The sequence below is a fragment of the Palaemon carinicauda genome, chromosome 23, assembly GCF_036898095.1.
Source record: "Palaemon carinicauda isolate YSFRI2023 chromosome 23, ASM3689809v2, whole genome shotgun sequence".
In the NCBI taxonomy this organism is placed as follows: Eukaryota; Metazoa; Arthropoda; class Malacostraca; order Decapoda; family Palaemonidae; genus Palaemon; species Palaemon carinicauda.
Window position 1 is genome coordinate 92,335,256 of NC_090747.1, and position 27,908 is coordinate 92,363,163.

The 27,908-nt window shown below is 38.7% G+C and overlaps 2 protein-coding genes across 6 annotated transcripts in view; both read right to left on the minus strand.

Moving 5' to 3' along the window:
- The window catches only part of LOC137617241 (glutamate-gated chloride channel-like), a 959,538-nt gene that overhangs the window by 113,728 nt on the left and 817,902 nt on the right, over positions 1-27,908 (minus strand). The window lies entirely within an intron of this gene.
- LOC137617239 (vacuolar protein sorting-associated protein 4-like) lies at positions 53-26,635 on the minus strand. Its single transcript, XM_068347200.1, has 8 exons — positions 26,480-26,635; positions 13,866-13,977; positions 12,495-12,636; positions 12,056-12,290; positions 11,602-11,869; positions 10,518-10,731; positions 10,066-10,294; positions 53-5,623 (listed from the first exon to the last, which is right to left on the minus strand). The coding sequence occupies exons 1-8, from the start codon at positions 26,501-26,503 to the stop codon at positions 5,522-5,524; spliced, it is 1,326 nt and encodes a 441-aa protein (XP_068203301.1). The 5' UTR covers positions 26,504-26,635; the 3' UTR covers positions 53-5,521.

The window sequence follows — 27,908 nt, forward strand, 5'->3', positions numbered from 1 at the left end:
TAATAATTAGCAAATATTGTACCACAGCATAGACAATAAGAAATTTTATTTATTATATAATGAAAAATCATCACTAACAAAATGAAATCTTACATGTACCATATCTAGAAGCATCTTCACCTCTTGATTTCACCGAAATCCTTCTTCTGAGTCCGCAAAATTTATCAACTGAGCCTCTCGCTCTATTTGAAGGCCATTATTATCTAAGGGCCATCAAGTATGATTTAAAATGTATCGAGGCAATTTTCAAATTTCATTCGTAAGGAACGAAACCCTTATCAATTGTTCAAGTGCATAAATGGTAATTCTCTAATCAATAAATAACAAAGAGCCCAATAAAGAGTTAGGTATTTTATCTGGTATTGGATTGTCAGAAAAAATCATTCCTGAGAAAGAGTGGGATAATATTGTGAAATTTAAAAAATATCACTACAAACTTATAAAATAACTCTGAGCTAAATTTTGACAATACTTTAGTTAATTTTCAAATTCTTACCAACAAAAAAATCCACCTAAATGTCACTTGACATTTAACATTTTTAATATGGTACATGGATCTACAAATCAGGTGAAGAGGCAAAAAAAGGATAAGTATTTCCATTACCGGACTGATTCATTGTTCCCTTAATGAAATTTAATACCGAAAGTCCAATACATATCTTAAACCTAGCTGTCATGGTACCTTGAATAATTTTCCAAACCCAAATTTAGCTCAAGATCTTGATTAGTATTTTAGTGGAACTTTTTCTTGTTGATGAACTATTTCCTATAGTTTGACTTACTACCGCCATTTATCTCAACTAATTAAAACCTTTTGTCTAAAACTTTAGCATGATACCTTCCCATAATTTCCTCAAAACTGATACTAAAAATTTGACTACAATCAAATACTGAGATTACAAAAGTACACTATCATTTATCCCACTCATTTAACTCAAAGCAACCTGTATTCTCAAGCTCTACTGGCAGTGATTGGAAAATTATCATTCAACTTCTAACTAAGGCTTCAGGCCATTTTCTTTTGAAATCAGAATCAATCTACAAAGCTATTAATTTTCTTGTATCTAAAGTGAGCAACATCAAAGAGTGGTCTTGAATACGAAATGATCGACACTTATTTTTATCTTTTTAAATATACTCTTAACAATTATCTTGTGTTGAAAGGTTCAGCTCCAACTAAGGCCAATATACACAGCAAATACAATACTGTATTCTTTTTATAATGTCAGCCAATTTACTGTATTCCTAACCTACAATGCAACCATTTAACTTAATTCTGGCAATCTGATTGTAAATTAGCACCTGATAACAGATCCAAAAGCAGTATACTGTAATTGATATAGTTAGTTATCTGTTTTTCTTGCATCCCAGTACAGTACAGTATGTGGATAATCATTCAAGTCCCATATTATATAGATAAAGGCCAAACATTAAATAATCTTTATATAAAAATTCATCAATATAAATAAAAACAAGCAATTACTGTACAAAAAAAATTCAACACAGTACATATCAAAATTTATCTATAATATTATTTCACATGTACTGTAAATGAAAGCAAAATGAAATAACATCATACAGAAGAGACTGGCCTGTTCTACTGAAAAAAAAAAAAAAAAAAAAATGTTACTGGAAAATATTTTGAACTTGTTTTGGAGACTTAGTACGATTTTTTTCCATCAGTTATTACAAAAACTATTCCACTTGATAATCGTTTAATTTCACGGAAAAATGCATCATCGCCCTTCAAATTACCTTGAGAAAAATCATTCTCGACAACCCTGGCAATAAACCACAAAATCCTCCTCTGGATATACTAAATGACTGCTAAATCCCTTCAAGAAAACTTTGACTTGTTCCAATTCAGTTGGAACAGTTTGCAGTGTACTATTCAGTTGGAACAGTTTGCAGTGTACTATTCAGTTGAAACAGTTTGCAGTGTACTGCAGACTTTCAAAATATTATCTAAATACTGTAGAAAGCAAGCAAAATTAAATAGTCTTACCTTCTCTACAATTGCACTAGTGTTACATACACATCCTTACTTAAAACGAACAACTTCCTTCATCAAGAGTATTTAAAAAAGAAAACATTTATATTTCAATCTTAAATAAAATGTAAATAAAATTTTATGAAATTGTGATATTCAATCGATGGAAATTAGCACTTTTATGTTTCTTACTATATTTTGTTTGAGCCAACATTGGAATAATGTGGTACAGAGTGGAACCAATACAACAAACAAATATTTGACACAAGTTAAGGGAATAGACTACCAGAGAGCAATTAGAAAATGAATGATTCAAAGGGCAGTGTGTCAAAGATTGAAAATCATATATTGGTACCTTTAAAGGGTAAGACACTTCATTAGCTGCATCCTGGAGTTCTGGGTTAACAGTCTTCCTGGGAACAAAATATAAATCTTGTAACAGTTCACCTTGGTACTTCTCTGATCCACTTTTCTTAAGTATGTAAATTATTGATGTAAAGTACTGCGATCTGGGCAAAAGGTTTGGGTTACAGTTTTTTCTTTAGAGAATGCATAAATAAATTCTATGTAATTAATCAGGAATACCATTACAAGCATTTTTCCAATTTCAATATTAAGCAATAAGCACGTATTCAGATTTATTTCTTGTATGTAGCAAAGTATCGTATGAATATTCTTTGCCGCCTCAGAGGGTGAAGATGGAGAGCAACGCTATTTCTCTCCCACATTTTAATATATGGACTTCATGCACAAATGTTTTACTTAACTTTTAAATTGCAAAAAGGACAAAAAGATTTACCACCATGTGTTAATTAGTTTTCAGCTTCAGTAAAAAAAAAATAAACTGGAAATACAAAAGTTACTTATTAAAAATCCAGATTTTAAAGTTTATCCTTGACAAACTTCAACCTTTTTCTGTCTATGGGCTGAAATACACTTCCTTATCTATCAAGTATGAAAAAATAATAGCAACTTACAATTAGACATTTCAATGCATACCAAAATTATCATCAACTCCAGTACTTCTATCGTTTCTTAAACATTTATCGGGCAATTATTATTATAGAATTTTATCATAGTACAGAGTTTGAGTTTTTCATTTATTCTAGGGCTATAAATTTGGTGGCCAGAATATTTAATGGATGGACCTTGAAAAAAACTTAGGTAATTACAAAATAATGTTAAGTACATTTCATATGCCTTAAACATGAAGCAATACCTGGTTTCTCCCATTATGACAATATTTTTAAAGCAATGAAACCCAGCATCTCGGGGAATATATCAAGCTATGTACACTGAAGAAGGAATGCAAACCTCTTTTTCTTCATTTTAAAATTCTTTGTCCAGTTTTACTTGATCAAATACAAATATCAGGCAGAGCTTAGCTTAACATGCTTTTACTTAAGCTTTCTATATGCTTTAGCATCTTCAAAGCTAAAATTTTCATTAAACATACTTTACAACCAAGAAATGGTATCTTACTTCAGTCATGTTTTCATTCACCCAATTATGAACGGTTCACACATTCGCACAAAGTTTACAGGATCACTAATCACCTTCATCAAATTCAACTTATGGCAATTTTCCCACTGGAAGTTTTAACTAAAAAAAATGCAACAATTTTGTATCATTAAAATAGTCTGCTAAATCAAACCATTTAATCTGATACTTTGCTATGGCCAGTAAAACAAGTAAATGAGTTGAAGGTAATTTATATTCATACTGTGAGGCCATAATGAAACAATCTATATATGAAAGCAATGCCTAGTTTTCAAAAATGAATGTCTTTATTTACACAGTTGAAACCAATGAAAAGAGAATATATAAGTAGATATAAAAAATGTTTGACTTTTCAATACTGCATGTACAAACCAAAATGGTTAGTTCACTGAGAGGATGAGAAAGTTACTAAGTAAAATATTTCTTAAAGGATGAATGCTAAATTTATCACACTGATTTAGAGGACATGGGCATCAATAAACCGAGCTAAACACAAGTAATAATTAAAATATTATAACCAATTTCAAATCATGATTAATCATCAACGATTCAGAGTATTTTCAAGAGTGCTATCGTGAATTTTATATATAAAAATTTCATTTCATTACCACATTAATTGTTAGGTTTACAGCTCTGAAGTTAAACTAATAAATGTAACTTTCCATGATGTATTTCATCCATTCTTGTCCAACACTTGTATTTCTTTTGCTTGTTAGTCTACTTAATTATGGTAACGTAACTTGACAGCTTTTAAGATCTTTTAATTGGATATAGAAAAATTTTAAATGATTAAATATTCATAGAAAAAAGATAAGTAACCCAAAAACTAAAGAATCTGCAATTATTGCCAATGATTGTTTACTGCTTTCTATATAGGTAACAAATTTATCAGATATATAACAGAAAAGCCAAAACACAGCATATGGCATTATATGTGAGAAGTATCGTGGTACCCTGACCAAAACAAAGCAGCTCTTGTACAGTTCATTGCAAAGGCATAAAATGTGTACGAAAATTGACAATGAATGATTGACAATCTAATCCCTTTCATTTTTTTATCCCAACCACTCTGAAATGACGATGAACAAAACCAGTTTCATGTATGTACATTATGAAATCACTTGATATAGGCATAAACACACAAAACACTAAACAACAAAACATGTAACCTACCAAAACACTTGGAGTTTTTTCCAAAATTAATTTTACTTTACAATGAAGATGAAGTTGATAAGCTAAATTTAAAGCATTATAAAAAAATGTAAGGTAAAACTGTATACAGTATAGTAATCACTTCTCACTTATCAAATATTGCGAACTTTCGCTAGGGAAATACAGTACCTGTACATAAAATACAAAAAATTACGCAAATCAAAGCGAATTACACCACTAAAATAGCAGACAAACGTTTTATAAGATTTGAGGTGATATTATTTCCTCCCTCACCCGAAAACTGCCGAATTGATTGGTAATAAAGCTTGTGAAGCTTGTGTGAGTGCTTTGTATTAAAGAAGGTTTGTCATACAAAATGTTAAGCACATTAGGTCTCCTTGAGACACAACACATGAAAATGTGCTACATGCAGTCAACATTGAAAATTTTCTTTTAAAAAGATTCTTAAATATCTACATTCGAAAACCTGAGAAATTTTCAAAACTGCTAATCCATTTTGTTTCATTTAATGTTACAGATCAAGTGACTACAAAATAGGCAGGCAAGAAAAATTAATAAGGTTTAGTTTTCATAATTTTGTGTTGTTTTAAACTATGTGAAAGATTTGGATTCAGTCAAAATTCAACAAACAACACGACTACTAAGATATCACAACCCCAACACATTTCTAGGTCATTCATTCAAGCTTCCCTACAGTGCTGAAATAAACCATACTGTGGGATAAAATGACATCACTGATTTCAAAATAAAGGTGACGAGTTTTAATACCAGCTCAAAGTTTCTCACTATGGACATAATCTGCAATTTGCATACTATCTTATTCATACTGTATTACCATAAAGATGACCTTCAGAACATTTATCCCTCTTGTCCAAAATCTTCAGTAAATTTACGTAGTTTATCCAAGTCCTCATCATTTACAGAGGGCTTGGAATCGGCCAAGGATCGTAGCATATCACTCTGAGAAAAAGTAAAACAAAAAAGAACAAAAATCATTAAACTTTTATTCTACCGAGTAATCAAACCATCTTACATGGTACAGTAATAGTTTTTCATAGTTAAAATAAATAAATAAGTAAATAAATAAATATAGTTATAAAGTTTGGAGATTCTTTATCATCTATCCCTTGAGAAAATAGCTCAAGAGATAGGGCTCCAAGTATTACACATCTAATAATACATACCAAGGCACTTCCCCCCAATTTTGGGGGGTAGCCAGTAGCCGACATCAAACAAATGAAACAAAAAAGGGGACGTCTCTCATCTAATAATACATCAATAACAAAAGCATTATATTACTCATGATAGTACTGTATTCTTTGCAATGCATGAAAAGAGAGAATACAGTAAAATCAATCTTTTGTGGTACTGAAGTTACATTTACCTGTAACTTTGTGGAGTCTGTAAAGAAAGATTAGATTCCAAAATTACATCTTAAATATTCCAAAAATATCCTTCTTAGACTTGAAGGAATGGAGCAGGCAGTACCAATCTACTGCCTGCTTTTTAGCCGACAGTCCTAAAAGATATCTGCAGCATCATTTCAGTCAGAATTAGCTTCCTTTCAATTAACTTCTCTGATCTTTACTATCATGTTCATGATTATAACATGTCAAAATTATAGCTGCATTTGAATTTATCATGAAGTGAGTAGTGTCTCCAGAATTGAAAAATTTCAAATGCAATACAAAGAAAATTCCAACTCTTGCTTAGGTATGACAATGTAACCCTGAATTGTTCAAGTCATATAAAAAATCTAAAGGTAAAAGTAAAAAAGTCCTTAGACATTCCGAAAGTAGCATCAGGATTCAATTGGGGAGCTGATAAAAATTTTTAGTAATAATGACTCAATTTGTAGATCCAAGCCCAACTATGGCTATCAGACTTACTATTCTGTGTCCACCAATGCTGAAGGAACTTGATATTGAGCACAACACAGGGGGTTAGAATCTGCACTGGCACCTTTAAAACGTCCCCAGTTTAGAGAACATGTGTAGACTCAAACGCTTCCCCTAGATCTAAGAAGAGAACAACTTGGATTGCAGTACACCATCAGATTCAAAAGCTGCCACAACTACTAAACACTAAAAATCTTAGAATATAGATCCAGAAATTTTAATGCAAGGTCTTTGAGGTTATTTCACAAGAGACAGCTCGAAAACCTTTATGACATAATTCAGCGTCAGAAAACTGAGGAATGAAAACTCCATATACTCCTCGATGCGTTTCTTATCCTTTAGCCACCAGGTTAAATCATCCCAAACCTCTTACTCTACTAGAACCAGGCAATGAGGGGTGTCGGTGGCTGCTGTCCAGTACCTGTTCAGACACCACTGAACGGTCGTCTGGTGAGAAATGCCCGTGTGAAACCAGATTCTCCATGGACAAGAGGTGTACAAGAAGTTGTTGCCACTGCCTAGCCAGCAATATTTGTTGGGTTGTTGTTGGGACATGAAAGGTAGCGCTACTCTGAGATTGCTGATGCGATTGTCAGATGGAAAAACTCTTAACTATGTCAGGATTTCCAGGTACTTCCTCCTCTGCTTAGGTGAGAAGTTGGACTAATCTAGGTGTACTATGATCCCTAGATCATGGAAAAAGACGAGTAGTTTGTCTGATGTTGAAGGAGCTTTCTTCAGGAGGAAGACAAGATAACCAATCTTCTAGGTACCTCGGTAGATGTATGGCCTTGGCACATGCCACAGCTGATACTAGTGTGAGCATGCCAGTGAACACAGAGTGTGATTGACAGTACAGTATAGCACAAGACTTTGAACTGAAAAACCTACACCCGAGGACAAAGCAGAGGAACCAACTTGAATACTGATAGACTGGTATTTGAAAGTACGCATCTCTCAGGTTGTTACTCCTGATTGCTGCTCGTACGGTGCTCGCCGTCTCCATTTTGAACAGAGTATGTACAACATACACAGTGAAGGGGAATAAGTTAACGCCTGGTCTCATAGCCCAGTTGCCTCTTCGACAAGGAACGTGTGACTGTAAAAGCCTGGCGATACGTTCAGTAAGACCTGTAGTGTACCCTTTTCTAACAATATGTCCACCTATGGTAGGAGGGCAAGGTGTTTCTCCAACTTTGGATGGCATGGCGATAACATTGTTGGAGTCTGAGTGAGGAGAGGATGAAAGCCAATGAATGGTATGTAGTATCCATCTTGCAGGACATTTACTGTCCATTATTTAGCCCAATAAAGTTACTGTACCACCTTGCCCAACGGCTTGATAGGTATCTCCCCCACCCATGGCACCGAGTGACATCCATGGCACCGAGTGAAGATTACAAGTCCTATCATCGTCTGACTCCTCATCTACTTTGTCACCTTCTGGATTGACTACCTTGGAGTTGAAAGGGTCGACTCAGATTGGGGTTTCTATCAAGAGGAGGAAATAGGACGAGACGTCGATTTAGTCCTTGGAATTAATGACAGTTTCTTTAGAGCCGACTTCCTGTAGAGAGTGGGGTTCCCCTGCTGTATGGGACCGGAAAAACAGCCATCAAAGACTTCAGAGGTGTTATCGATTTTGTGAATTTGAGCTTCTTTACACCATTGAAGGAGACAGCTCATTGGAAATTAATCCTGTGTTGCTTTCCTCCATTTCTCCAGTCTCTTCCACTTCCCTTGGATGGAAGAGGGCTGAACTCTTATGAAATGAAGCATTCCTTGGGGACAAAGCCTCTCGCTGGCTGATCTGCCGAGCAAACTTCATTGCTCCTAAGCAGTGGTCCAGCCAGGATGTGGCCTGGAGGTTCGGCATAGCAGCAGCTTCAACATTGGCTGCCTGTGAAGCCGAGATGATGGCTCTGACCTGGAGAACCACATTTATCTTTGCTGCCTTTTTCAAGAGTCTTGTCCATGAACTCTCTGCTCCATCCCCAGACAATGTATCATCTTCTGAAACATCTGCTCTGATGAGATCCAAAAAGGATTTCAAGTAGGAGAGTCTTGGAGGCCAAAGGACAACCTGAATAGCTTGAGGAGTGCCTCCTTGCAAGTTGAAGTGCAAACCTGATTAGAAAAAGAGGGCACTGCCACTCACGTGGACTCCTGGGTTACCTCACTTTGACCAGTATGCGTGGGTGCATGGGGAGTATTAGCCAAACCTGTGCCCTCATCAGAGAAGGTAGGGAAGAGACACACACATGGAGCCTGATTCTGGCGAGGAAGGGATTGGGTGAGCCATCAGCCAAACCGCCTGTCATCTTGAAAGACTATCAATCTCTCTTCGCCTTCTTCCTCCTCTTGTTGTACCATGCCAATTGATCTTCTGACCAGTCCTTACACTCTTGCCACGTGGACCTGAAGGAACACTGTTGTACACAGACCTTGTGGCAACTCATGAACACACCACAACAGTGATGGTTACAGCCGGGCACTTATGCACCATCACGCAGGGATTGCTCAATGAACAAGAACATAAAGCAGCTGCAGAACACAAACACCAAAAACAGAGGTGATAAGAAAGCACAGAACACAAAACAATGTTAGCTCGGGTCATGGAAAATGGCTGTCTGACCAAGGCAATGGTCGAGACTAGCAAGGAAAGTCGAGCCTTGCGGTAGAATGGCCAAGTCCCCCATTCTCCCTCGCACTACTGATACTGCAAGCCATAGGATGCATTTTTTCTCCCAATCGGGTCATTGGAAGCTGAAGTACAATACTGTACTCCTATTTAAAAGGACAAAGGTTTGCATTCGTATTGAAACACACTGTACCATCTTGATGGTAAATTTGTTGCCAATATTTTAGATGATGTTGATATACCCATAAATGCTCTTATTAGGTATCAACATAAAATAAATCTTTTTAATGAAATTTAATTCTTTCTTCTTTATATTTTTTTTTTCATTTTGAAAGTGAATTGCATACAGTAAAAATCTTTTTTTTAAATTGTCAAAATTTTAACCAATTTAAATATTCATTACTGTGCTGAATGACTCACAGGTCCCATTACCTGGCCTCTGGCCTAATATTTAAAAGCCAATCCAACCTACAATAAATCAACCTTATTACTCTTTGCCAGAAAATAACTAATGTATAGCATACTAAGCTATCATAAAGCACCCCCTGTTACACACTAAACTTTTCATTAACAGAACCCAATACTGTAACTTGAAAATGCATGACCATCAAGGAAATTACAAGATAGGAAAAAAATTTAACAAAAAAGATATACGATGCAAAATTTCATAATCGAGTAACCTAATGTATTTTCACTTTAAAGTAGAAAACTTTCGATTGATCCCTTGCTCTATAGCGACAAGCGACAATGAGAAATTAAATTTTCTATTTTAAGATATTTCAACTTGGTTAGAATATAACTCTACGCTTCCTTCATCAATTGTCACACTTCTAATGTATTGGATATAAGAGCAGTGCACTTACCATAGATACTACTGGCTCAAACAGCTTATCTCCTGGAACTTGCTCCCAGGTCATTTCAAAGGCACCAGGTTCACCAGGAGAGCAAGGCGTAAGTAAATCCTCAATAAATCTATTAGGGTCTTCACGACTAGGTCCACGAATGTACTTGAAATGAGTGGCCGTTTGGACTTTTCTGACTGGCTGCATTAAAGCATCTCTTACAACTATGCTGATATCTGCACCAGAGTACCTGAACAGAAAAGTACCTTTTAATCCTGCATATACACTAAATCAAAACAATATTTTTTTCATATAAAACACCGGCAAACTAACAACTGCTGATAAAGCACTAATATATTGTACTTTAATATGGTTAAATGAACTGACCAAAGTGAAACCTATTAAGTGCTCCTATCACCGTAGAACCAAATTTGCTTTTAATTTTCTAAATGGCAATGCAAGTTTTTACTTACCCATCTGTTTTGGAACCTAGTACCCTGAAATCATCTTCGTTAAGACTGTGAGGTGTGTCTCCAAGGTTCAGCTTAAACATACTTGTACGAGCATTTGCTTCAGGGAGTGGAATATAAATACGTTTCTCAAATCGTCTCCTGATGGCAGAATCTAGCACCCAAGGTATGTTGGTTGCTCCAAGAACCAGAATTCCATCGTTTTGATTACCAACACCTGCACAGAGAACACCAAACAGAAATAAAATTTTAAATGAAAATCACCATCCACAATAGTACCCCGGTTTGAGAGTTTTAATTCATTCAAGGGTGGGGGAGAGGTCGCAACCTAAAATACTCATATTCTAAAACAAATTTTCACTTATGAAATAAACGAAATTCACTGGATGCATTCTAAAACTAAAAGTCCATAAATACATATATACAATTATTTTTTAAAGATTTTGTAAGTAATTATTAAACAAATTATAACCCCTTACATAAGAAAGGAGGAGGAGGAGGAGAGTAAATATCAATTCTCTCTCTTGAATGATGTTCACTCTCGCTGAATCACTTGATTTACACCTTATGGACACTTAGTTGTAGTTTAATTTTGACAAGGAACCTATCTAGATAAGAGTGCTTTTGCCTTATCTTTAAAATGGCATGAAAATGGGGTAAAAATCAAGTGAACACAGTGCGAACACTGCTTGCGTGGTGTATGGGCACCATTTGACTAGTTACATACTAGTCTCCTTAATACTTAGACATAAACAACACCTATACAGCACAAACTTTTTGCTCAGGGACCAATACAATGCTTGCAAACCAATTTTAATTTGCAAGCTCGTATACCAATTTGCTTGTTTACAAAGATACTCGTAAACCGAGGTACTAATGTACTCTAATTTGCAAATATCCCCCAAAATGTTAGCCAACTGAAAATAAAAATGATGATATAGTAACTAAAGTGTTTACTTTTTATACACTTTGTCTTGCAAAACAAGAAATACTGAAATAAACTAGCTGGTATTATAGCTCCACTCAATGATTAACTAGCAATAAACCATTAATGTATTTGTAGAGCAAACTTGGACAGAAAACTTACCCTGCATCTGTACAAGAAATTCTGTCTTGATACGTCTGGCAGATTCCGACTCTTGTTCTGATCTTGAGGAACATAGAGAATCGACTTCATCAATGAAGATAATGGATGGTTTGTGTTCACGAGCCATTGCAAACAATGTTTTCACATGCTGTTCTGATTCTCCCAGCCATTTTGAAACTAGATCCGCTGAACTAACACTGAAGAAAGTAGAGTTGTTTGCCTCGGTAGCAACAGCTTTAGCTAGGTATGTTTTACCAGTTCCTGGAGGCTGTAGAAAGAAATGATAAAAAGTGAGTGGATTGGTTGATAATCTAACTTAAAAAAAAAAAATAGAATTATCTCATGGAAGATTGTTGGCCATTCTAATATATTACAACTATTATACATGACAAAGCATAAAAACTTGATGTTTGTGGATGACTCCAATGAATTGTAAAGTTACAAAGGTACTAACCCCAAACAGCAAAATGCCTCTCCATGCTTGTCTCTTGCCTGTGAACATGTGTGGGAATTTGATAGGCAATATGACCGCTTCCTTCAGAGCTGCCTTTGCTCCTTCCAAGCCTGCCACATCATCCCAACTTACATTAGGCTTTTCTGCAACAATAGCACCTTCCATTTTGGATTCCATCCTTTTTCTGGCAGGATCTGAGTCGTCATCTGAATCCGAGTCCTTTCCACTCTTTTTCCTGTTTATAAATGTAAGCAAATGATTAAAAGTACTTAATACTGAATACAGAGAAAATCAAAACTCAACTCGTTGATGAGCTTTCCATAACTGTACTTGTACTAGCTTAATACAATATTCCTTTGCGACTTAATTTCTTTCAAAACTGTATGTAGAATCATTGCCAGTGCATGTGAAACATACAATAGACTCCTGAGATACCTACCCTGAATGTCCCTCCCCTGCTTTTACGGGCTTCTTTTTATCTTTGTTCTTTTCCATGTAATCCTTGAGCTTTTCGGCCCGATCAAGGTACTGCTTACATTTTGCTCTGATGCTTTCCTTAGAACGCTCATTTGGGACTTCATCTAATAAGAGGAGATAAAAATAAAATATTAACATTAATGAATTTGGTTACCAGTGTTTGAAGATTCATGTACAAAAGATAAAAACCATTATCCGAGCTATGAAAGCCTGGATGTGCAAAAATGGAAAACTAATTTGTCATAGAAATTAGTTACACTTATGACCCGATGAAATACAGTACACTATCAATTTGCAAAAATCAAATAATCTACGCCCTCCTTTGATTATTGTAACTGATTGAAGTTGACTACTCAATTTTTTAACACTGGAAAACTTTGAGCCAAGAATGCTCAATAATAGTTAAAACTACCTTTGTATCAGGCTATTCCCTTAAAAAAAAAAACATCCCCACACAATATTGGCCATCACTTGCAAATAAGACTAATACGCAATTTGACTTTATATGCACAAGTGAGCTTAAAGAACTTTTTTGGTGTGTGTAAGCATATGTGAAGTCTTGAAACCATAGACGGTGCAGAAAATTTAGCTGGCATCATAGGGCTGCATAGCAATGTGTCGTACATATGCATACAAGCATACTCGATAACTTGGGATACTTTAGAGTGATCCTGTGGTCTGACAGCCAATCAGCTACCAGGATACTGATCAATGTGTTTTGATTGGTCGTGTCTCCTCTAACAGCCAATAATATGCCTTGTGGAAAATTGACAGGTCACGCTAGGCTACTCTGCTCACACTTCCAGAGTTTCACATTCCAATAAATGCGCAATTCTTTGTGCAATCCAAGGTACAATAAACATTTTCTTCTTCCCATGTAAAATCATTATCCACTTCATAAAAGACAACTAATCTCTATTCTAATCATTAACTTGTCTTTCTTTTTCTGCTGTTATGAAAACTAACATCAAGTTTTTCTGTTAACAACGTTGTACTCATGGCAAGGGTATTTAATGTAGTGGTCTCCTTGTGCAAAAACTAACAAATTAAGTAGAGATGATAACTTGTAATGCAATAAATACAGTACTGAATGGAGGATGTCTTTATATAAGAAAGTTTTTCCCTATTATTATTTCTATTATTATTATTATTACTGTACTTGCTAAGCTACAACCCTAGTTGGAAAAGCAGGATGCTTTAAGCCCAGGGGCCCCAATGCGGAAAATAAAATATACTGTACGAATTTTATCAACTCTCAACAAGCAAAAGACTAACTACTAAAAGCAAAGCATAGGCTAGTTGTAAAAAGAAAAAAAATCCCTTCAAAACTTACATTTCATCGCATGGAGGAAATACTCCACGGCCGATTCATAGAGACGCAATGCTTCAGAATAGTTCTTGTTTTTGTCTTCCTCTGTTGCCTTTGTTACAAGATCAATCGCTTTCTGAAAGGTAAATAAAAATCAAGTATTTAGTTAAAAGCGTAAGACAACTTGTGTTACTGAATGCAGTACCTTACTACATTTACAAAATCACAAATGTTTAAAATAATTTGTAATTTTCTTAACTACTGTACAGTATATAGACCTAAGTGCTTTAATAGGATTATGAATTCAAAAAAGCTGGAAGGGCCTTTAAAACTTCAATAAGGTACAGTAATTTTAACTACCAACAGGTAGCATGGAAGCCCAGCTCCCCCTGTCAATCAGTTATACACTCACTCTGACCCTTCGGATGGATCTTAAGGTGGAAAGAGTACCTTAAGGACTCTAGTTAGGAAATAAACAAATTACTTGAAAAATTCATTGCCTCTTTTAATAGGAGACTCATTTTAATGGGGAGAAAATCCAAATGAGCCAAATTCTGGCTTTTTTAACTTTCACGGAAAATGCCAGAGCACCTGGTCCTCTTTAGGAAGGATGGTAATGACTTGCCAACCAAAGAGTTAGAGCACAGAGATGATACAGACATGCGGTTAGGTCTCTACTGAGAGAAATGGTAATTGGCCACGGGAGACCCTACATCTTTGTATAGGATATGTGTTGTTTGCATGTATACCCTTTTAAGAAGAGTTTAAATACATAATATCCATCCTCCTCTTAACTAGGAGAATGGGGGAGATACTTCTGAACATCTCCAAAGATCTTGTCAGAAAAGAAAGGTTGCTCGGTTATGAGTTTAGCATCTGGCGCCATCCACTCTGGCTAAAGTGGCCATGACTCCTGCAATCCCAAGAGACGGGGAAGAAAAAAGGGTAGAAGGCCAGTCAATCTACCTTTCATTCCAGGGTTATGTCAAAACCGCTATCGTAGATGAGATGCATCTTGTCTCAAGAGAGAGCTTGGCTGGTTACATAGCCTGTTGAGTAACAACCACAGAAACAAGGGTCAAGGTACCCTAGGACCTTTGGGTATACTCCTGCAGATAGTGGGAGGTAGAGGATTGTTTATCAGTGCTAAGGAGGATCCGATATACCTAATCTAAGGAGCCCTTGCCCGATTTTGACCTCTAACTCTTCACTGATTGAGGTATGGGTGCAACTAGTAGTCTCACAAAGATAGAAGAAACTATATTCTTTGACACCTCTTCTCCTTATCCTGCCAATGCTAAGAAAAGTCTTTGAAGATCAGGCATGAAGTACAGAGTCCTCTTAGGATAGCACTATGGAGTCCCTGCAGGACAGAGAAGCCAGTCTTTCAGATCCCCTCTGGATGCCTCCCAAGAGGAGATGAAAACGGACTTGAACCTGGTATCGTGGGCCACAAACTCAGGAACAGGCTAAGGAAACCTTCTATCCTTCAGAATGTAAAGCAACATAAAAGATGTCAAAAGTTCACCAAGTCGCTTGATCAAAGATAAGGTATTCAAGACTATGTACAGTATTATACGACCATGGTTTTTAGACATGTAAGAACAATTTATCTTCTACAGTTAATTATTCACATTGTTAAATAACATTTCTGTTGCACAAAATTTGTTTAACGTTTCTGAGGTCCTCCTCCTTACAGGGATCCATCTGTCCTGCTGTTCTAATTCTTGAAAGATGGCTTGTTAATGTACTCATTTTGAGTTAAGTTGAAGGCACTTCAGAATAAACCAATACAACTTCTGGTTCACCTGAGATCTTTTTTTTTACCCAATCACTGATCTAGGTTGTTTGTGGCAACACTTTTTCATTGTTCTTCACCCTACAAAATGGTAGTTTATCCAATAATTACTTTACCTTAAACAGTTTTATAAGCCTTGCGCACAATTCAGTGCCATGTGGGGTCCATCTCAAGAGGGAAAGGTAATTTTACAAAACTTAAGATAATTCAAAACAAAAGTTTTTTTTTTCTATCACCTACAGTAGGTCTTCAGAGGACTTTGAAGGACTCATGAAAGTTACAACACCGGCAACTTTGAGTAATGTAAGTACGTAAAGGAAGTCCTTGGGTTACAAATGAGATTCGTTCTTATGATACATTGGAAGTCAATTTTCGTCGTAATCTGAGATTTATAGACAGTACACAACCTACTGTACATACATACTCTATATGTATAAAAAAAAAAAAAAAATAAATAAAAAAAAAAAAAAAAATATCTCTTAGCATTCATAAATTACTATACCTGTACCCTATACTTACAAATACATGTACCCTATACAGCACTGTAGTGTACCTGAACATATACCCTACTTATCGCCAATAAGTGATACAGTAGTATACTGTATAACAATTCCTTATCTTTACAGTATTTCTGTGGCTGGCTTGCTAACTGCCACCAGAAGTCCCCCTTACACTTTTCAGACATAATGCACAGTATAAAAAAAAAAAAAAAAAAAGGCTGCATTGAAATCCTAAATGCGTATCATAGAGATGGTGAATTTACGCTAAAGCTAAAGCGACTCGTAATGCACTATTCCGCAGTGTTAGTTGCTCTCTGCATCTACACGTAGTTCATCGTACCAACCAAAACAATGCACCTCTTGAGTTACAAAGATTATTTTAAGTACCTTATTGTAGCCTATTCGTAACGGTAAATCATCATAACTCGAGAGCACCATTACCCAAGGACCTCCAGTGCATTACTGTATAACTTTTTTCTCAACCAAGTTAGGACTTGGAGCCCTAAGTCAGGTTAGGTGGGAATACCTTAGGTTATGACATAGCTTAATAATTTTGTTTGAACACTAACCGGATCCAGCACAACAACAGACATGGTTTACTATTCCATAGAAAACAGAATTGAAAATCCTGGTTTCTAAGCTGCGGCAGACTATGTCTCCCATTTAATATACAATTGCTGCCACAGATTTTATCAAACCATTACTAGTAGCTGCTTTGTCTAATATCATTCCCTAGCCCTATCGTTATGAAATTAAGTGGGACTCAGTTGTGATACTGTACTGCTTTTTTATATGGCTCTTGTGTTTTAATTGGTCAACACCAGTATCAATTCAGTAAATATTAATACCACCACCAACAGGTACAGTACGTACGGTATTACCTTTTTTGTATGCAAATAATTTTTAAACTACAGTAGGTGTACAGTAAGACTAAAACAAAATTGAGTGTGGGTTCTTGGAAGCATCTTTATCATCATCATCATTTTCTTATAGAGAAGGGGACCGACGAAAGCCATTTGGCATTTTATAGAAAAATGTTATTTTTATTAATAAAATAAATTTTTGAATATACTTACCCGGTGATCATATAAGCTGTCAGCTCTGCTGCCCGACAGAAAAACCTAAGGACAAAATACGCCAGCGATCGCTATACAGGTGGGGGTGTACATCAACAGCGCCATCTGTCGAGCAGGTACTCAAGTACTCCATGTAAACACAGAACCAATTTTCTCCTCGGTCCACTGGGTCTCTATTGGGGAGGAAGGGAGGGTCCTTTAATATATGATCACCGGGTAAGTATATTCAAAAATTTATTTTATTAATAAAAATAACATTTTTCAATATTAAACTTAGCCGGTGATCATATAAGCTGATTCACACCCAGGGGGGTGGGTAGAGACCAGCATTACATGTTTACATTATTATGAGCTAAGTATTTTTTATTTCATTTTAGCAGTTATTCAAAATAACAAACATAAAATAAATAAGTACCTGGTAAGGAAGTCGACTTGAACAATTACTCTGCCTTTTTAAGTACGTCTTCCTTACTGAGCCTCGCGATCCTCATAGGATGCTGAGCGACTCCTAGGAGCTGAAGTATCAAGGGTTGCAACCCATACTAAAGGACCTCATCAAAACCTCTAATCTAGGCGCTTCTCAAGAAAAGAATTTGACCACCCGCCAAATCAACCAGGATGCGAAAGGCTTCTTAGCCTTCCGGACAACCCAAAAACAACAATAAAAAACATTTCAAGAGAAAGATTAAAAAAGGTTATGGAATTAGGGGAATGTAGTGGTTGAGCCCTCACCCACTACTGCACTCGCTGCTATGAATGGTCCCAGGGTGTAGCAGTTCTCGTAAAGAGACTGGACATCTTTAAGATAAAAAGACGCGAACACTGACTTGCTTCTCCAATAGGTTGCGTCCATTATACTCTGCAGAGATCTGTTTTGTTTGAAGGCCACTGAAGTTGCGACAGCTCTAACTTCATGTGTCCTTACCTTCAGCAAAGCATGGTCTTCCTCATTCAGATGGGAATGAGCTTCTCGTATCAACAGTCTGATATAATAGGAAACTGCATTCTTTGACATAGGTAAAGAAGGTTTCTTAATAGCACACCATAAAGCTTCTGACTGTCCTCGTAAAGGTTTAGTTCGTCTTAAATAGAACTTAAGAGCTCTAACAGGGCATAAGACTCTTTCTAGTTCATTTCCAACCAAATTAGAAAGGCTTGGAATATCGAACGATTTCGGCCAAGGACGAGAAGGTAGTTCGTTTTTGGCTAGAAAACCAAGCTGTAAAGAACATGTAGCCGTTTCAGATGAAAATCCGATGTTCCTGCTGAAGGCGTGTATCTCACTGACTCTTTTAGCTGTTGCTAAGCAGACGAGGAAAAGAGTCTTTAAAGTGAGATCTTTAAAGGAGGCTGACTGTAGTGGCTCGAACCTTTCTGACATAAGGAATCTTAGTACCACGTCTAAATTCCAACCTGGTGTGGCCAAACGACGCTCCTTCGAGGTCTCAAAAGACTTAAGGAGGTCCTGTAGATCTTTGTTGTTGGAAAGATCTAAGCCTCTGTGACGGAAGACTGCTGCCAACATGCTTCTGTAACCCTTGATCGTGGGAGCTGAAAGAGATCTTACCTTCCTCAGGTATAAAAGGAAGTCAGCTATTTGAGTTACAGAGGTACTGGTTGAGGATACTGATACCGACTTGCACCAGCTTCGGAAGACTTCCCACTTCGACTGGTAGACTCTAAGAGTGGATGTCCTCCTTGCTCTAGCAATCGCCCTGGCTGCCTCCTTCGAAAAGCCTCTAGCTCTCGAGAGTCTTTCGATAGTCTGAAGGCAGTCAGACGAAGAGCGTGGAGGCTTGGGTGTACCTTCTTTACGTGTGGCTGACGTAGAAGGTCCACTCTTAGAGGAAGAGTTCTGGGAACGTCCACCAGCCATTGCAGTACCTCGGTGAACCATTCTCTCGCGGGCCAGAGGGGAGCAACCAACGTCAACCTTGTCCCTTCGTGAGAGGCGAACTTCTGCAGTACCTTGTTGACAATCTTGAACGGGGGGAATGCATAAAGGTCTAGATGGGACCAATCCAGTAGAAAAGCATCTATATGAACTGCTGCTGGGTCCGGGATTGGCGAGCAATAATTTGGGAGCCTCTTGGTCATCGAGGTTGCAAAGAGATCTATGGTAGGTTGGCCCCATGTGGCCCATAGTCTCTTGCACACATTCTTGTGAAGGGTCCATTCTGTTGGGATGATTTGACCCTTCCGACTGAGGCGGTCCGCCATGACATTCATGTTGCCTTGAATGAACCTCGTTACTAGAGACAGGTTTAGATCTCTTGACCAGGTGAGGAGGTCCCTTGTGATCTCGTACAACGTCATAGAATGGGTCCCTCCTTGCTTGGAGATGTACGCCAAGGCCGTGGTGTTGTCGGAGTTCACCTCCACCACCTTGCCTAGAAGGAGGGACTTGAAGCTTTTCAAGGCCAGATGAACTGCCAGTAGCTCCTTGCAGTTGATATGTAACGTTCTTTGTTCCGAGTTCCAAGTGCCCGAGCATTCCCGACCGTCCAATGTTGCACCCCAGCCCGTGTCCGATGCGTCCGAGAAGAGAACGTGGTTGGGGGTCTGAACAGCCAGGGGCAGACCCTCTCTGAGGTTGATGTTGTCCTTCCACCAAGTCAGTGATGACTTCATCTTCTCGGAAATGGGGATCGAGACCGCTTCTAGCGTCTTGTCCTTTCTCCAGTGAACAGCTAGGTGAAATTGAAGGGGACGGAGGTGCAGTCTCCCTAACGCAATGAACTGGTCCAGTGATGAAAGCGTCCCTATCAGACTCATCCACTGTCTGACTGAACATCGATCCTTCTTTAGCATGTTCTGGATGCATCCTTGGGCTTGACTTATTCTGGGGGCCGACGGAAAAGCCCGAAAAGCTTGACTGTGAATCTCCATCCCTAGGTACACTATAGTTTGGGATGGGACCAGTTGGGACTTTTCCATATTGACTAGGAGACCCAATTCCTTGGTCAGATCTAGAGTCCACTTTAGATTCTCCAGACAGCGACGACTGGACGAAGCTCTTAGAAGCCAGTCGTCCAAATAGAGGGAGGCTCTGATGTCTGCTAAATGCAGGAATTTGGCAATATTCCTCATCAGTTTCGTGAAGACAAGAGGCGCCGTGCTTAGGCCAAAGCACAGGGCTTGAAATTGGTAGACAACCTTCCCGTAAACGAACCTTAGAAAAGGTTGGGAATCTGGGTGGATGGGGACGTGAAAGTAAGCATCCTTGAGGTCTAAAGAGACCATCCAGTCTTCCTTCCTGACCGCTGCTAGAACAGACTTTGTCGTCTCCATGGCGAACGTCTGCTTTGTGACAAAGACATTCAGAGCACTGACGTCTAGCACCGGTCTCCACCCTTCTGTCTTCTTTACCACTAAGAAGAGACGGTTGTAGAAGCCCGGGGATTGATGGTCCCGGACTTTGACTACCGCTCCCTTTTCTAGTAAGAGAGACACTTTTGCTTCAAAGCTAGTCTCTTGTCCTCCTCTCTGTACCTGGGAGAGAGGTCGATGGGAGTCGTTGCTAGAGGGGGCTTGCGCAAGAATGGGATCTTGTACCCTTCTCTGAGCAACTTCACAGATTGTGCATCTGCGCCCCTGTTCTCCCAGGACTGCCAGTAGTTCTTGAGTCTGGCTCCCACTGCTGTCTGAAGAAGGTGGCAGTCAGACTCTGCCTCTAAAGGACTTGGTACCTTTCTTCTTACTCCCACGTTTCCCTTCGGCACGAGTACCTCCTCTGCTGGAGGCTCTGCCACGAAAGGGCGGAATAAATCTTGACGCTGGAGTATCCATCCTGGGTCTAGACACGGTAGGCAAAGGGGTGGCTTTGCGGGCAGATGACGCAACCAGGTCATGCGTGTCTTTTTGAATCAAGGAGGCAGCAATTTCCTTGATCAACTCCTCTGGGAAAAGGCACTTCGAGAGAGGAGCAAACATAAGCTCCGATTTCTGACATTGTGTTACTCCAGCTGACAAGAAGGAGCAAAGGTTTTCCCGTTTCTTGAGGACCCCGGAAACGAACGAAGCCGCAAGCTCACTGGAACCGTCCCATATGGCCTTGTCCATGCAGGACATAATGAGCATTGAAGTTTCCTTGTCAGAAGGGAGGTCTTCCTGCTCAACGCTCCCAAACACCAATCCAAAAAGTTAAACACTTCGAAGGCTCTGAAGACTCCTTTCATCAGATGGTCTAAATCTGAAGGAGTCCAACAAATCTTGGAGCGTCTCATGGCCAGCCTGCGGGGAGAGTCTACTAGACTTGAGAAGTCGCCCTGGGCAGAGGCAGGAACTCCCAAGCCGAGAACTTCTCCCGTGGCATACCAGACGCTCGATCTGGAAGCGAGTTTTGCAGGGGGAAACAAGAATGCTGTCTTCCCAAGGTGCTTTTGGACTGCATCCAATCTCCCAACACTCTTAAAGCTCTCTTGGACGAGCGGGCGAGGACGAGCTTCGTAAAGGCAGGCGCGGATGACTGCGTGCCTAAAGCGAACTCAGAAGGAGGAGAGCGTGGGGCTGCAGAAACAAAATGATCAGGATACATATCCTTGAACAGTGCAAGAACTTTCCTTAAGTCCAAGGAGGGAGGCGTGGTCTTGGGTTCGTCGATGTCCGTGTGCGGGTCGTCAAGGTGTGCAGCGTCGTCATCATCAGAGAGTCCATCGTCTGAATGCTGAGGAGGAAGCGGCAAAGGAGTAGGAATTGGCTGGTCAGCTGAGTCCGGCAGCACGGGTGCATGCGTGACTGCACTGGACGCAACGTCATGGAACTGTTGGCCAGTCTGTGAGCTGGCAACAACCATAGCTGCGCGGGGGCGCAAAGCGTCTACTCCTGACTGTCTAGTCTGCTGTGGGCGAGTAGTGGTAACCACAGTGGGTTGCGGAGGTTGACGCACCGCGTCAAAACAAAACAACTTAGGTTGTTGTTGTAACTCACGAACGTCAACGGAGGGTTCCGTGCGTCGCTGAACGTCAACATGCGGCTGGCAGGGTACACTGCGCATGGGTGGCGGGACTCTCACAGCTGGAGTGCGGGAGAAGGTAGCCTCAGCGTCAACTGGACGCACAACCGTGGTTGGTTGTAGGCTAACGGGTGCAGCGTCAACCTTCTCCGCACGAAAGTCCTGCATTAAAGATGTTAACTGTGTCTGCATGGTCTGCAGCAAAGCCCACTTAGGGTCTACAGTAGCAGGTGCGGCAACAGACGGTGTTACTGCCTGTTGCGGTACCGCTTTGCCTCTCTTAGGAGGTGTGCAGTCATCGGAAGACTGCAGCGAGTCCGAACTGACCCAGTGGCTACAACTGGGCCGTTGGACTTGCGCGGAAGGGACCTTGCGTTTGAGAGGTCGTGAGACCTTGGTCCATTGTTTCTTCCGAGAAACATCTTCCGCAGACGAGGAATAAATGGGCTCTCTCGTCTTCTTGTGGGTGGGGCGATCTTGGCAAGATACGTCCGAAACCACGGAGGGAACGTCTGTCCGCTGATTAAAGCCTGTCGAACCCTTTGGTCGTACGACATTGCTTCTCCCCTGGGCTTGGGAGCTTGCAAGAGGTCCCGGACTGGGAGGACGACAGGCACGAACAGACGCACCCTCAAGCGCAACACTAACACTTTCCACAACACTACCACTCACTTTGTCACTACCCACTGCACTCTTACCCTTCAACTCCTTGACGTCTGCCATGAGTTGGTTACGGTCACTCGCCAATGACTCGACTCTCTCACCCAGAGCCTGGATGGCACGCATCATATCTGCCATCGAAGGTTGTTGAGTGCTAGAAGGGGGATCAGGAGCAACCACTACAGGGGAAGGAATAGGTTGTGGGGCATGGGGAGAGGAAAAATCAACGGAGCGAGATGAACTTCTCCTGACTCTATCTCTCTCTAGCCTACGTGAATATTTCAGGAATTCGAGAAAATCGAATTCCGAAAGCCCAACGCATTCCTCACATCGATCTTCCAATTGACAGATTTTACCCCGACAATTGGAACAAATGGTGTGCGGATCGATAGAGGCCTTCGGAAGACGCCTTGAACAGTCCCTAGCACTACACTTTCTGTATTTAAGGACTTGAGAAGGGTCAGCCATCTTGAATTAGTCAAAGGGGAATTCAAAATCTATCCAAGTCGTCAACAAATAATCCAAAATTCAATCAAAGAATGCAAGGAAGTATTGAAGATAACCTCTGCAAAGCGAAAGCTAATAACTAGAAATGTGTACTTCACCAAAATCTGTGAAAACCAATCCAGTAAGCAACAGCGTATTTAGTAGGTCTTGCCGGTGGCACGACAGAGAGAAAATTGGTTCTGTGTTTACACGGAGTACTTGAGTACCTGCTCGACAGATGGCGCTGTTGATGTACACCCCCACCTGTATAGCGATCGCTGGCGTATTTTGTCCTTAGGTTTTTCTGTCGGGCAGCAGAGCTGACAGCTTATATGATCACCGGCTAAGTTTAATATTGAAAAAAAAACAGTACAGTATTAGGATGATTATAATTTGAAATTCCAAGAAATGGTGCCATTACCGGTAGGTTAACTATGGGTACAATGTGTTATGTGCAGTAATACATACATACTACCGTACATATTAAGCCCGCTCGCAAGACCAGCTGAAATACGTGTAATATCCACGGGATTACTGTATTGCACTCACAATCGGCATTCATAGCGCAATAATTGCCTAAGTGTGCCAATCCAAGAGGCTCGTACTGCACGTGTTCCATACACGCTCGTACACTATAACGATTTTTTTTTATCTTGTCACTCGCTCTTCCCTGCACTATTAATAAACCAACTTGTATAAACCTGAGAGCTCATGTTTGATTTTGTTTAAACTTTGTAACCTTGCTCGTAAATCCTGGTATTTAAGCTCGATGTCTGTTTAATATAGTTTCGGTGCATTCACCTCATCTCAGTTAGAACCTAACGGCTCGCTCACACAGGCTCTATAAAATGAGTGCAAGTAAGTATACCATCATGCCCGCATGACAAATAACATGAACTCCCTTCACTGCTTCCCATCAGACAAGGAGGGAGAGTTGCCATGTAGTATTTCTCATCTAATTTCCGTCAGTTAAATTGTTTAACAGTGTTATTTCTTCCTTTTATAGTGAATTATTACTTGTATTCATTTGGAATGTTACCATTACAAGCCTTTAAACATGGAGAACGCATCGAGTGAATTTCCTTTATTTCTTGTGGTTGAATTGTTTTGGTTTATGAGCATTTTTGGTTACAAGCTTGCTCCTTGATCTGATTAAAATTGTATACAGAGGTACTCGATGCTCTTCTTACCGAATCGCTCTCATAAATGTAATATTTTTTTCCAAATGAACAGTTTTCTCATCACAATAATTGCATCAATTTCCCATTTCTCCTTATTACTAAGACATTGTCACTACTCGCAGTTCAATAAGTACATGAATTTCATGCCTGAAAAACCATATTTTGTCCAGAAGGAATACACAGGATTATGACCTAACCTAAGGCTCCCTACTTAACCTAACTTAATTAAGAAGCCGTGTCCTTGCCTACCACAGGGGAGGTTATCACCCCTTTGAAACCTTCATAGGATGCCGATCCTATACCTTAACCTAAGTATCTTACCTTAATGTGAGGCATGAATCTAAAGTTATCCAATACTGTCTGATTGTCTAAAGTTGTGGCAGAGAAAGTGATCCGTGAAAAGGACTAAAATATCTTCTATGGCTCAATTTTTTTTTTTTTTTTTTTTAAAGCAAGTTGTAAACATAACAATAGGAACACCACCACCATTACTTGGTCTTTAAAATAAGAATAAACAAAATTTCTTGTGGCACTTCCAAATGTTTTTCCCCTTAACACAGCAATGACCACAGTTCAGCAATATGGAAACAGCCTACCAAAATACTGTACAGGAATGAAAAAAAGTATAAAATTGAAGACAAGAGTCAGTGCCTCAGTGAAAGTAGACGACTGCCCCATCCCAAAATATGTCAAGTGTTAATGAAGGCACTGATTGGTCATTTAGATAAGGATTGCCATGATGGCCTGGTTCTAATAGGAGAAAATCGGTAATTAAAAATAACTTTTAAAGGGAAATATTTCATTTGCAACAAAAGTTAGATTTAAGAAAGTGATTCTGAAAATACCCTGTCTAGAAGTTACGAAACACTGTACTGTATATCCGGGCAGTATTAGTGTCAACATATCTGCTACTGTAATTCTGCGTACCAATTTTTACTGGCTCAGAATATTACAATTTTAGGCGTGTATGTATGACTGTGGCCACCTGTAATATATGTATGACAACAGCCGACTAAGAATACGGCAGTGTAAGAGGGGTCGCAGGGGGGCGTTAGCTCCCTATTAAGTAAGTAGGTAATGACACAGCTTGTAGGTTAGGTGGGGGGGCGAAGTTTACGTTAGTTGGTGTACATTTCTATATGCACGCGGGAGGAACTGGCCGCCAATATACATAGGCTCCCAATTTTGATACCAAAAACTAAATAGTATATACCGTAAAACCTGGGATGCGGACAAATGTAAAAGAGCTCCTAGAAAATAATTCCAATTCAAACATTTTTTCCAAATTAGCATTTTGATGTTAGGCTACCAGATTTTTAGCATGAATTCTATAATTTCATAGTTCATAGAAATATGTATCACAAGTGAAATGGGACAAATAATGATCATGTCACATAATCATTGACATCGTAACTGAGATACGCTTATATTTATAACCTACCACTGAACGATAGACAAGAACTTTACAATTGTGATTTATTCAAGGTTAAACTATATGCAGAGATTTAGCAGTGACAAGGATTTTAGAGGTTAACCTTGAGAATTAATTCCGTAAAATTAGTAAGCATACAGTTCTTTCCTTAAAATAGACCCTAAGGGGGTGTGGCATTAGCAAGTATTTTTGGCTAACCTAACCTGCCTTGGCCAACGATAGCTTACGGCAGTAGAGTCCTCACGAAAGGTAACATTACGCAATACTAATATTACATTTGTATCGATTAATCTCAATTTACGAGCATCATTCATCCGTGTGTATAAAATGGCACCGCTGACACAATTCTGATAAACCCAAATAAAAATAAAAACAAAAAAAGGGAGCAAAAAGATAACAGTCCAGGAATAGCCGAGCGCCCGGACATAGAAGAGAGACATTTATATACATTTAACATAATAGTTTTTCATCCTTCTGACAATTCATAACTTCATTGTGAATAATGATTTGATCATGCATAACATTTGAATAATAATTCATTCCACAATCACCTGTAAAGCCGACGACGAAGACATGATTGCTTCTGCCCTTCCTGGTCCTGAATCATTCGTCTTAAAGTATAGACTCAAGAATTCAACAAAAATACTTCGCAACTTAACGCTGATAAAAACAAAAGAGCATCGGAATAACAAAAAGATGCTCTTCTTGGATGATAAGTTTTCCTTATATAGGGTGTTTTATTTAATTTTGGAGCTTTTTGCGGTACTTATACTTTTGGTAAACACTGAGTTGTGACAAGAATGACGTCAAAGTCACGAGTAAGCGGGAGCTTTAAAGATAATCCCGTTGGCCAGCTGATAAAGCGTTACAACCTATATTATTATTATTATTATTATTATTATTATTATTATTATTATTATTATTATTATTATTATTATTATTATTATTATTATTATTATTATTATTATTAGCTTAGCTATAACTCTAATTGGAAAAACAGAAGTATATAATCTCAAGGGCTCCAACAGTGCAAAATAGCCCAGTAAAGAAAGGAAAGAAATAAATTACAAGAAAGAAGTAAACAATTAGAACAAAATATTTTAAGAACAGTAACATATAAACGATAAAAACGGGGTTATTGTAGATACGGGCGTAGAAAACTCCTACTAAAAAAGTTTTTTTTCACAGAAAAACGCCTGTTTTCTTCGAAAATGACACTTCATCGCAACTAAATACTTAGTAAGATGCATATATAAATATAAATTTACCTAAAAAAAACTCCCAAAACAAGAGAAAATTTTTAGAATCGTTGTCTGATACAGTACTACAACCTGTAGCTGTGGTCATTAAAAGTATAAGGTTAATCCTGTATAAACAATAATATAATATGTTCGATGATAAACAATCTAGTTTTGTGAAACTGTCTGGCGATGGATGACTGAATGTAGGTGCATTCACAACCTTTGGCCTACCTTCTCACAGATTCAGGTTTGCATCCGAGAAAGTGTGTTAAATCCTTGTGTGTGTGTGTGTGTGTGTGTGTGTGTGTGTGTGTGTGTGTGTGTGTGTGTGGGCGTAATACCTAAAATGAATAAAGGATACGTTTATTTGTCATATATTAAACTATAATAAAAAAAAATTCTCTTTCTGATATAATTATTTCTGAAATGTTGCTTCAGTGGATATAGGAGATACGGCTAAAAGCTCTGAGCTGTAACTATCGAAGTATTTAGAATGTTTAGCCCTCATTACTTGGTGTCCGATAGCTCTCTCTCTCTCTCTCTCTCTCTCTCTCTCTCTCTCTCTCTCTCTCTCTCTCTCTCTCTCTCTCTCTCTCTCTCTCTCTCTTCGGTGTATGTTATTTTAAGTTTTACGAACAACAACTTCAACAGAATCAACCTCTTGAATTAACCCAAGTTACTTCAAACTAACCACGCGCAATTGAATTTAATAACAATAGTAGGAGAAAATGCTGTCCTT

Excerpts from the sequence above, each read along its gene's own strand:
- LOC137617239 (XM_068347200.1), bottom strand. The coding sequence starts at position 26,503 with ATGTCTTCGTCGTCGGCTTTACAG. Across the intron at positions 10,732-11,601 it reads ATTTCTTGTACAGATGCAGG|GTGTTGGTAATCAAAACGAT; the intron begins GTAAGTTTTCTG and ends TTCTCTGTGCAG. Across the intron at positions 10,295-10,517 it reads CTAGGTTCCAAAACAGATGG|GTACTCTGGTGCAGATATCA; the intron begins GTAAGTAAAAAC and ends TTTTCTGTTCAG.